General features: G+C 36.4%; 1 protein-coding gene across 1 annotated transcript; it reads right to left on the reverse strand.

The window, feature by feature from the left end:
• Positions 1–715: 715 nt before the first annotated feature.
• Positions 716–8,155, reverse strand: LOC127412981 (receptor-interacting serine/threonine-protein kinase 2-like). Its single transcript, XM_051649782.1, has 11 exons — positions 7,930–8,155; positions 7,576–7,729; positions 5,682–5,831; positions 5,434–5,564; positions 4,485–4,534; positions 4,236–4,388; positions 4,060–4,145; positions 3,810–3,872; positions 3,480–3,630; positions 3,217–3,390; positions 716–1,675 (listed from the first exon to the last, which is right to left on the reverse strand). The coding sequence occupies exons 1-11, from the start codon at positions 8,070–8,072 to the stop codon at positions 1,371–1,373; spliced, it is 1,560 nt and encodes a 519-aa protein (XP_051505742.1). The 5' UTR covers positions 8,073–8,155; the 3' UTR covers positions 716–1,370.
• Positions 8,156–12,783: the final 4,628 nt, after the last annotated feature.

The following is a 12,783-nucleotide window of genomic DNA, read 5'->3' on the forward strand; positions in this document are numbered from 1 at the left end:
AGTAATGTCCTGACTATACTTTGTGATCAGTTGAATGCCACTTTGGTGAATTAAAGTACCAATTTCCTTCCAAAACAGCAAAATCTGTACATTATTCCAAACTTTTGGCTGCCAGTATATGTATGTATGTACGTGTGTGTGTGTGTGTGTGTGTGTGTGTGTATATTATATATATATATATATATATATATATATATATATATATATATATATATATATATATATATATATATATATATATACATACAGTTACAAAAGTTAACTTATATTTCTATTATTGTTATTACTGCTACTATTATGTAATTTTATTATTCTTAACTGGTCTTTATCACTAAATCATCATGACCACGAACAGTTTTATTCTTGGTCACTCATTGTCCATGATTCTCTATCACAGTATGCAAACTTATAAGGACATTGTCCCCTCTCACATTACACTATGAGTAAAGACTTACACCAAGGGGCTTTCATACTCACTAAATGAAACCACTGTAAAGACCATCCATGCAATTAGACAGGGTCTGTGAGGTGGTATGTAGCATGGTATTGGCCTTACCTCAGTAATAACCATCCTTCACAAAGTGGATCTTACATAAGAGTTTAGGTCAAATGCTGATGGGCCACATACTGTAAACTCTGGTAAAGCTACTTCATTATATATTATATACTTTTAAAATAGGTTAATTTAATAGTGACTCTAGACACCATATTTGTTTTAACACATCTTTTATTCAGTTCTTGTTTTGTACATGGCATGCTATGTCCGTATTAGGACTTTATTCCATGAAATATAATAAAAAATGTCTTGTTGCAAGATACACTATGATCAGAAACTACTGATCCTGTTGTGCAACATGCACAATTTTAAAGTCTAAATATCATACTACATTCAACATTGTTTCATAATACATAGTACACAAAGAAAAACATTCACACAATAAATGTGGTGATAGTAAGAATAAATGTGAAATCTGAGCACAGAAGAGGAAAACTGGTAATTGATTATTAGCATCTCAAACAACTGCTTCAAGATTAATGGCAACTGAGAGTGAATGTTGACATTTAAACACAAAATAATGTAATCAAAATAGTAATTGGCTCTTCAACAGAACATCATCATGTTAAAAAGCACTGGATTAATCCCTTCAGTCAGTGAAACTGGAAACAATGAAATCTGCAACACCCTGCATAAAGGGTGATAATTTGATGAGATTTGTTTTAGATCTAAAAACTGCATAGCAGTACACCATTCCAGAGAATCTGACCTCCCTTTATTTCTGCTTCAGAGCACCCCAAACAAGAGTAAAATGCAAACTGCAACATGATAGAAAACTAAGTATATATTAAAGTGCAGGTCTGTTGGGCACAACTTAACCAGCCTGCCACTTATGCACTCTTTTACTATTGTCAGTGGATACTAGACCCAAAGTTGTGGCCACCAGGATGGCAACATTCTCACCGAGGCAAGTGCAGATATCAAGTAAACAGCGAGTGCGTTCGGTCAAGGTCAGGGCACCAGTGATGATCTCGTATGTCTCACGGGTCACAGCTTGCTGAGCCCGCATCACATCTAGTAAGTTGTTGAGTCGTCCTTCAGTCATGCAGCGCACAATGCTCTCGCGTCTCTCCTGCAAGAGTCGACAACAGCTCCTTCCCGCAGACAGATGACATGGAACTGAAGAGGAAGAATTAGAGTATATGTTAAAATAATTCGTTGACTTTATCTCTTTAGAGTGTAGCGCTTGTCAAGCAAATCTGATCAATTGAGCCTCATTCTGTTTTTAGTTACTTATTTCAATAGATTAACTAGAAATGGAAATATTGTAATGAATATCCAATTTTTAATACAATGTCAGTAAATAGTGATTCAGTGAAAACTGACTTAAGTTTCAGGCTGTTTCTAACCAGTATCTATTAGATGCATTCAGAATACTTGAAATACACTTCTGGGTCCACATTCAACTGCCAATGTATTGAAAAGTCAGACTGCGATATTCACTAAAATATCTCCTTTTGTGTTCCACAGAAGAAAGTCTGTCATACAGGTTTGGAAGGATATGAGGGTAAGACCACGTCCACAGTAACCTGTTTAAATTCGAAAACTCTCGAAGACCAACATTTTCCAAAGTATACAGTAATGGAGAGCATTTTCATAAGTCTCCGTTTCCGGTGGAGAAAAGAGCTGTTATAGTGTGGATGAGAAGCATTGACAAATGCATTTTCAAATATGTATTAGTGTGGATGTGGCCAAAATGATGACAGTATTTTCATTTGGGTGACTGATTCTTTTACATGACATGCTTTTTAAAAATTATTTGAATATGTTCCTTGAGGTTCACTTATAATGTTGGTACAGTTCTTTGCACAAAAAACAGTAATATATTTGTAAAACATGATCATTTTCCACCCTCTTTCTGACCCTGTCAGAAACGCTCAGTTTTGGTGCTGCTTCTCCTTTAAGACTTGACGGTAAACGCCCACTGTTATGATTAGCTCTCTGGTCTTGTCTGACCTGCTCTCTCCTTGTCATCTCACTGCTCACCACTACTTGGTTGGGCTACAGAAGTAATAATGTAAAGTAGGAGTTGATGTGGTGTTGTGGAGGTGGTCAGATAAACATTTCTACCAAAATTGTGCCTTCACTCTTAACCAATTTCTTCAAGACTACAGTATAAACCCTACAAAATACTAAATACTAGCATTCTGCTGTGTAGAATTCACACAACTAGTGATTCTTAACCCCAGAACACTGTATTTAAATGAACAAAACAAGACTAATTCTGAGAATAACTAAAACCATCTTGGGAGGAAACACACTGGACACAGATAAGGCATTAGTACGATGGTCATTCAGGAATTTGAGTGAGGACAGTCCCACAGAACTGCTTACTGTGCACATGTAAAGGCACAACACAAACAAGAACTATTACATTTACTATGATCAGTTAGTTTTGCTTTACAGTATGTTAGAATATGGACACAAAGTTCCTCCAGAAAATAAAATAAAATCAAAATAAATCAATCAAAATAAAATCATGTAATTCAGACTGACATAGAGCAGACATTTTACTTTTAAAGTAAGCAATAATGGCCTGTTTATGCTCTTGGTCCAAACTCATAAGTTGGAAGTGTGCAGGAAAGAAATGGAGAGAAATAAAGGGATTCAAAACCTCATTATACTGTTAGAATATACCAAAGAAGGAACTAATTTCTCACCCTGGTTGCCAGCATTGTGCTGCGGGGTACCCCGAAATAGTGTTGTAGGAGAAACACACGGGGACCTTAAAGACGTAGGACTCTGTCTCTGGGGTGCTGCACAACATCCAATAATCTGAGTGAAACCAAGATCGCTGCCAGAGCTACCGGATTGGATGGAATTTTTTCCTGTATCTATGAGAAAACAAAGTAATTGTGAGACATTTTTTACTAGCAAAGTGATAAAATGATTCCAAAATGTTACCAGATGAGAGATCACTGACCCCTACAGCATCCAACAAGAAGACAACCCTTTGCTGCTGTTGGCAGAGAGACTTTTCCATCTGCATGCACTTTGGGAATCTGTGATGGAGTTTCATCCCTTGGAATCACCTTGGAAGTCCAATTTTTGGTACCATTAAAACCACTGTTGAGCTGGTCATAAAAGAGAGTCAAGGTTCAGTATTCACAAAATGTAAGTGTTATATTCATCCACATAGAGCACAATATTGCATACCAAATGCTCAACAACTCCAACATATAACAGGAGAAAACAATTAAACATAAATAAATCAAGTAAAACCTACTCAAATAGATTACACCAGTTGTCTTACCTCTATGTTATGTAGTTCAACAGGGAACACCCAGCTGGTTTTACAGCTCAGTAGCTTCCTCTCCTGGTGACAAAGACAAAAACACAGACACAAAGACAATTAAACATTCCCACCCAAAAAACAGTCAGTCAATTGTCAAATTCTTCATAATTGTATTAAATGCAAACTGTATTCAGAATAACGTATGCATATGGAATAACCAATAAATCGTTTCACCTACAGTTCAGCTCATCAATCATTAGACAAGTACCTTGTATGCTTTCATATGAAGAACAGCTTCAATGAAAGTCTGTGGCTCAACTGCTGCCAACGCTGTCCTTAGAACCACCGTACATTCTGTATAAGCAAAAAAGAGTTACTGATGAGCAGATCTTATTAGATAACATAAATCTAATTTATGTTATTATAAAAAGTTTCATAACTAACCCTCAGCTGATGGGCGTTTATTTGGTTCAGTGTTCAAGCATGTAATCATGAGCTGGGTTAGGGCATGATTTTGAGGGGTCATTAGGTCAACTCCCATACCAAGCTCCAGCTTATCCTGAGCAAAGAGCATCTGGGTCTGAAGTTGATCAATACCTGTATAAAATCAATTGTAGAGGAGATTACTTTGGCCAATGGATGACTGAGTAATTCATACTCACAGCCTGACACATTTAAGAGACATCAACATACCTTCGCATGGACGCTTTCTGTTCAAAACTTCCCATAGCAGAACCCCAAAACTAGGAAAGCATGACAAAGCCAAAATTAGTGCATGTGAGCACTGTATAGAGATTTCTCTATTTTTTTTTTTTTTTTTTTATCAGTCTTATGCAACAATCTCTACTTAAGCAATATCACACGAGCAAGAGTGCTGTTGTACTGAACAGAGCTCAACAGTCTGGTTCAGGAAGATAAAAATTGTATACATTTTTTCCATAGGCAAAATGTTATATATGTATATGCTTCTCTTGAAGCCATCAATTTACATTATTTCAACTTAATAATAAAAAAAAAAAAATCTTATTTAATAGTGGAATTCCTGGTGAAGACCTACACTGCCCATGATCCTGAGGGGGCAAAGCCACCAATCAGAAAAATGCATCAAACAAACTTCCGCCCACTTCCATGACGCATGGTGAATGTCTCCATACACTCTCAAGCTACTTATTTATGTATATTTTGCCAAATTCTTTGATTATATTGATTTTATACTTATAAGAAACAACTATAAATCATTAGTTTTATATTTTCCCAATTGTTTTTAATTAGAATACGTCATTCGCAATGCTTCATGGGATTCATGGGTTAATTTGCTCATTAAAGACACACAGTCTTGTACCTTTGTGTTTTTGTACAATTTTCAAACACTTTTATGCTTCAAATCAAAGTTTGTAAAGTTTGTATGTTGTGATTCACCATGGAGCTTGTGGGTTTGGTTAATGGCTTAGAACTCTTTTATGAATGATTTTATGAAATCCCTGTGAAAGAAATTAATGGGGACAATACTTTTGAACCAAGACGACTGAAAAAGTGAGCGGATACTGTTGCGCTTTACATCAGCACTACTGTGATTCGGTCATAGGCACAAGGCTTCAGACATAACCCTTAAATCTCCTTTTGCCCTCTTTTGAAAACTCACCTGTACATGTCAGCCTCCACAGAAGGAACGGCACCTTGTATGACTTCAGGTGACATATATGCCAGGTCTCTGTAACATGGCCCTTTGCCATTAGAGGTGGTAATAGTCAAATGTTGGCCCCAGTCACACAGCTATAAAACATACACACTATTGTAAACATGCACACTGCAAAGTGAAAAAAGCTTGTCCATGTTCCCGTTTGTAATTATTTTTTTATTTTTTTTTTTTTTTGCAATTCCTGGCAATACCTTGGCACGGTAGTGTTGGTCGAGAAGAACATTAGTGGCTTTCAGGGCTCCATGAGGTAACGGAATGGCATGGAGATGAGCTAAACCTTCAGCAACATCCAACAGGATCTGAAGACAAAGAGCCATTGAAAGCTCTGGTAACAGGTCGGTCTAATGAAGAAAAAATAAATATATTACAATATAAGGTAAACTTCTACTTCCACAAACATTTATATTTTAGATTGCTGTTGAAGAAGACTGCTAGAATACACAGAGAGTCTTTTCAGACAGTAATAGGGGAGACCGGGGCTCACTTTTACTCCAGTGAATATTTCTCAGGGCAAGTTTATTTTTGAAAGTGAATTTCAGTATAGCTAGTAGCTACATACCTTAAAGTCTTGGCAACAAAAAATGTCCTGAACACTATACACTACACAATATAGTTGACCCTTGCTTGAATGTATTCCAGAGTTGTTATACAGTGTTCACTTGATTACCAAAAAGCTATCACAAAAATATTATGATATTAAAGTTTTGGTTTAGTTTTGAGGACTGAATTCACACACACACACACACACACACACACACACATATGTTGGTGCAGCTATCATTATGAGGACTCTCCATAGACATAATGATTTTTATACTGTACAAACTATAGATTCTATCTCCTAACCCTAAACCTAACCCTCATAAAAAAAGTTCTGCATTTTTACATTTTCAATAAAATATCATTTTGTATATATATATATATATATATATATATATTTTATTTTTTTTTTTAATTTTTTTTTTTATAACATTTTTTTCTCTTTTTTTTTTGTGGATTTTTCCCCTTTTTCACCCAATTTTGAATGCCCAATTCCCAATGTGCTTTTTTAAGTCCTCGTGGTCGCGTAGTGATTCGCCTCAATCCGGGTGGCGGAGGACAAATCCCAGCTGCCTCCGCGTCTGAGACCGCCAACCCGCGCATCTTATCACGTGGCTTGTTGAGCGCATCGCCACGGAGACCTAGTGCGTGTGGAGGCTTCACGCCATCCATCGCGGCATCCACGCTCAACTCACCACGCGCCCCACCGAGAACGAACCACATTATAGCGACCATGAGGAGGTTACCCCATGTGACTCAACCCTCCCTAGCAACCGGGCCAATTTGGTTGCTTAGGAGACCTGGCTGGAGTCACTCAGCACACCCTGGATTCGAACTCGTGACTCCAGGGGTGGTAGCCAGCGTCTTTTACCACTGAGCTACACAGGCCCCCCGTTTAGTATATTTCTTAAGCGATTTGAATAATGGGGACACTAGAAATGTCCTCATAAACCACATTTATAGCATAATACCCTTGTAATTACCAGTTTGTAACCTAAAAAAAAAGTCCTCGTAAACCACGTAAACCTCGTAATCCTGCCCACACACACACACCTTATTCTAATTTTAGAGGGTAAAATATATATACATATATATATAAAACCACAGCTACAGAAAACAGACATTTGTGTAATTGGACTTTTGAATTAAAACCTTACAGTTACTGAGATATAGCCCATGTGACAACCTTCCTGTGTGACAATTAGCTCTGGTTTCCCCTATTACTAACAACAGGTAATAAAATGATGATCCGCTGAATTGGAATGCTGTTGTGCTCTACAAAACAAAAAAGTTTGTTTTTACTATTTTTAGTAGGCTACTGTTATATTACTAGATACTTCCCTGTCCAGGGGATTTCCACTGAGAGTGAACACACCTCTACTGAACAAAAAACATGTCAACCTATCACACTTCTTGCTTTAGATAACAGACACATCATCTCACCTGTCTGTGATTCATTAACGTCTTTTTTATTATTTATTATTTTTTTATTTTTTTAAGTATATTCAAAACAAACTATTATTGTATAACCAACTTTATGCTCACCTCATGCAGTGCTGAATCTAGAGATCCCTCGGTCATCCAGTCCCACACTAGCCCAACAAGAGAGTGAGCCTTGTACACACCCAAGGGGACTAGTACTTGCTCAGAACAGACCTGTTCCAACATCCGTACTTTTCTTAATCTATCAATCCATTTACTGATACCATAAACAACAGAAAACACAAAAGGCTTTAGTTATTCTTTGAAATGCCAATAGAATGCAATATTTGATTGTATTTTATGTTTACATTTGTATCACACTATCATAAACATTATATCTATTATGCAAGAGAACAAAAATACATGTGCAATATCAATAGGCACAGGCGTTATGATTTATGATATGTGTTAGTTTACCCATCCGTGAATAACTTGACAGCCACTTTGCGTCCCGTCCTTTTAAAATTGGCCCGCAATGAAGCACCAACACTCGTTCTGACCCAAACCACATCTCGCAAGTCTTTTTCATCAAACTCCTGTAGATCGCTGGCTTGAGCCATTCCTCTGGACCCGGTCAATTTCGGAACCCTGCTATTATGGTGAGAGTCTGCACGACTAGATTATTCATTGTTTGTCGCGAAAGGAAAATGATACGAATCGAGAGCCCGCCCCATGTCTGCGTGCTGCTGATGACACGCAGCGTGTTTATGTCGAGTCCTATTGGCTGTTGAGTTGAGAAATTCCCGCGGCTATTATTAACAAAGTCATGCACACCTTGCAAAACAGTTTCCATCAACATTTCCATGAACACTATTGATTCATCTGGGCATGCTCTAACACAGCAAGTCGCTGAAAACAAGACTGCAAGAACGATTGTGTACTGTACGAGAAAATACGAGAAAACTAACTAAACGTACAGTAAAGGGGTAGTTCACTCAAACATTTAAATTCTCTCCTCATTTACTCACCCTCATGCCATCCCAGATGCGTATCACTTTATTTCTTCTGCTGAACACAAACGAAGATTTTTAGAAGAATATCTCAGCTCTGTAGGTCCTCACAATGCAAGTGAACGATGGCCAGAAATTTGAAGCTCCAAAAAGCATATAAAGGCAGTGTGAAAATAATCTATACAATTCAAGTGGTTAAATCTGTGTTCAGAATCGACATGATAGTTGTGTGTAAAAAACAGACCAATATTTGAGTCCTGTTTTATTATAAATCTCAACCTTTGACCAGCCTCAACCAGTAGGTATGCGATATGCACGAAGAAGAATGTGAAAGTGAAAGTGGAGATTTATAGTAAAAAAGGACTTAAATATTTATCTTTTTTTACCCACACCTATCATACTGCTTCTGAAGACATGGATTTAACGACCGGAGTCGTGTGAATTACTTTTATGTGTTTTTGGAGCTTCAAAGTTTTGGTCACCGCTCACTTGCATTGTATGGACCTACAGAGCTGAAATATTATTCTAAAAATCTTTGTTTGTGTTCTGCAGAAGGAAAGAAGTCATAGACATCTGGGATGTCCTGAGGGTGAGTAAATGATGATGGAATTTTCATTTTTGGGTGAACTATTCCTTTAACTTGCTTTTTTTCACTTATCCGTGGATGTAATTCAAAAAAGTAGGCCTAATCCTGTAGAAAGAGAAATCCATTGTTAAACCTATTTTTTTTATGCCAAGATCCCTTTCCAAGGGAACCACTTATAAAAAAATATAAAAGTAGCTATATTCAGTTTTTTTGTTTAAAGACCCATTCATAGGCCTATCTTGAAATTATGCAGCCTAGATGTAATTCTGTGACACAATATTTATTGGCAAAAGGAAAGTAGCTAATACTCAATAAATAAATAAATAGTGTTTTAATTCAGAAATTTTCAAAACTTTTGATGCAAGGTCCCCCACATGAAGATCCCCTCCCAAGGAACCCACTTCCTAAAATATAAAAGCAGCTGTATAGGCCTACATTATTTAAAAAAAAATAAATAAATACTGTTAAAAACTAAGGCTGTCAGTAGAATAAAAAAATAATGACTAATCTCATAATTTCCAACCAGTTCTTAGAAGGAAAAATAAAATAGTAATGATGTCAAATATTTCAGTAAAAAAAGAAAAAGAAAAGAAAAAAGTATGAATTCTGTGAAACATTTCAGATGAGCCCTTGACTCCCCTTGTGGCCTCCTGGGATTCCCCAGACACATGTTTGAAAACCACTGACAGGTTCATGGAAAGGGGCACACAAACAAATGGTTTCCTGCAATTGTTATCTAAAGGATCTATTTCTATTTGATCTAACCCATAAAAATTACTTTCACTGGTGTAACCAATTTGTCAGGTTGATTTAGTCAGTTTAAATTATATTTTTAATTTAAATATAGTCAGTTCATTTCAATGTTATCACATGAAGGACAGTTTTTAGATTACATGACAAAAATGTTTTTACAGTGTAGGGTTAGGAGACTTTGTGTGCTTTACAAAGTCATCTTCATAAAATCACCTTCTCACGTGACTTTCACTTCTTCCTGAATAAAACAAATAATGCCAATGCATTCTCTCCACTGGCTCATGTTTTCCTTTTACATTAATGACCACTTAAATATACATCATAGTTTACACAATTTAGGGGGAAATGGAATACAATAAGGTATGGAGTAGAAATACAGTCAGCTGTTAATTATTAACTTCTCAGCACTCACTTATTGACATTATTACTATTAATTTCTGAATTGTCTACTAACATACTGTATGCTGCGCACTGGGGGTGTTTAGCAGAACAAACACATTGAGCTCATCAGTGTTACTCCATCTTTCTCAGTGAAAGCAACTTCCCCTTTATCTCAGATGTCTGCCATTATTGCAAGGTGTCCACCGCCACCACATTTAGGGGTTTTCTTTACAAGGCTTCAAGTTATTTAAACAGCTCACACCATGTACTTATCCCTGTCCAGTGTGACTAGTGAATGGGAAGTGATATTTCCATCTTACAGAAAAAGGGATGTCCAAAGAGGCTGAACTAACAATAGAAAGTAGAATCTTATGAGTCATTCATTTATCACTTTCACACTCCTTGATCTCTATTGTCTATTTACCAAGTTACTGTTCACAGAATTATTTTGTTGAAATGTTATTCTTACTTACATCCTTGTACATAACTAATTCATAAATTATTGTTAATAATTGTAGATAATATTGACACTGGTTCATTGAAATTGATATTAACACTTTCAATATATCTCAATAAACACAATATTGTATATTGTAAGGCTGGCACCAGAATGTCTACAACCAAAAGGCGCCATTTCCGGTAAAAGTCAAAGAACTCTGCGAGAATCAACGTCATAGAACTCTCTCACAAAAGCTGAAATCTACACCTGAATATCACCACAGTGTGATAAATTGCAAATTACCTTTTGATTGTTTTACAAAGCTGAAATCTTCACTTGAATATCACCACAGTGTGATAAATTGCAAATCACCTTGCTGCCCCCCCTGCTCTCTCCCCTTCTCCCCTTCAACAGTTCTGGACCAACACAAAGACATAAGATTTATATGTAAAAAATATAACAAATATCATGAAAACAAAGAATGCAACTGTATGTGTTTGATATCATTTAAGAGGTCTCTGTGCGACTGGTATAGTTGTCTCTTTCCCATGTTGATAAAACTAATGGTAACAAACTTATAAGGTCTTTGCCAAATACTGCATAATTCTGGAGGTCTATCCCCCTCCTTGACCTACAATTGAAATTATCTCCTGTATGTTAACAAGGTTAAACTCCAGGAAGTCAAGAACCCATTCACCCCCAAATCCTCATTGTCCATAGGATAGTACCATTTGGTACACAATGTTTATTCTGTCTAGATATTTAAGGAAAGTTGGCATGAAGTTCTGGGAATCTGTATTCAGATCTCCCATGCTGTACCGCTGCATGTAGTTTTGTCAGGTATGTTTCTTTGACTTGTCTTTTATTTTTAGTAATGCTTGTTTATTCTGATCATGTGAAATTGGCTTTGATTTGAATTTCTGCAACAATGTTTTATATCCCACCTGACAAATAAATTGTTATTATTTGATTTATTCTGAATTCCTCTGAAATCATTACTGGAGCTTTAATATAGGAGGAAGCCATTTAAAGACTCTCAGTTTGAATTTAAACCACTCAGGACAACCAGGTAGGACAACCACCTAGGACAGCCGGGTAAGATTTGAATTTCAATAGACCAGGGTAGACCATACTGGAGCTTTAATATAGGAGAAACCACTCAGGACAACCGGGTAGGAGAAAGCCATTTAAAGACTCTGTCACTGCTCACCGCCCATTTTAGCAAGCTGTATGTACGTGACTCAGCGGCAGTATCGTCTGGTTATGAGACAAGCCAAACCAGATGATTAACCCTACAACCGCTGACTAAGAACGGAACTGGCTATCCATTTTCGGGAGGTTTACGTAATTTAATAATGGCCGGCGTAAGTCTCCAAAGATCAAAAGGACAATGAATAGAAGAGGATTTAGAGTAATCAATAACCTAAAAATGTTAAATTAAAAGAATGATCAGAAATTAGTTAGAGCTTAAATATAAATTAGAGGTCAATTTAAAATTGGAGTCAGATTAATATAAAATTGGAGTCAGATAAAGTGAATAACGGAATCAAAAGTGTGAATTAACAATAATTGATTTATTCAGCGCTCAGAAAAGACAGAACAACGCAGAGACCTTCAAGGGCAATTTATTGAAGTTCCACTCCGGAACGGATAGAAAATTATCCTTCTTTTTTTACAATATCATACATATTATAATATATAGTGTTTGTCAGTAACATAATTTATTTAAAATAATAGGTTTTAGGATTACAATTCTTGTGAATTAGCGAGTAAGTATCAGTACTGGCTCCACTGTGTGTACAGTGATTACTCCACTCTGTGCCATTTAGAGTCAGTAAAAACCCCTTTATGTAACTTTCCACGCAGAGGCTGCAACTCAGTGAACAAGTGATTTTATTTTCAGATGATGAAAATCAACTTGAAAACGGGGAACTTTAACTCAATTCACATTTTTTGAGCATTACCTATTTTTTTCTTTTCTTTTTTTTTTTTTAAAGAATCAGAATACAGAACTTTGGCCTACAATCCCTCACAGAGAGTAAGTTAAAAATCTTGATTTTGAGGTGACATTTTAAGCTTTTCAGGTATTTTATCCTTTTAGGTTGTGGGCATCCCTTTTTGTATTAAAGGAATAGTTCACCCAAAAATGAAAATTCTCTCAT

Source organism: Myxocyprinus asiaticus, chromosome 1 (assembly GCF_019703515.2).
Source record: "Myxocyprinus asiaticus isolate MX2 ecotype Aquarium Trade chromosome 1, UBuf_Myxa_2, whole genome shotgun sequence".
Classification (NCBI taxonomy): Eukaryota; Metazoa; Chordata; class Actinopteri; order Cypriniformes; family Catostomidae; genus Myxocyprinus; species Myxocyprinus asiaticus.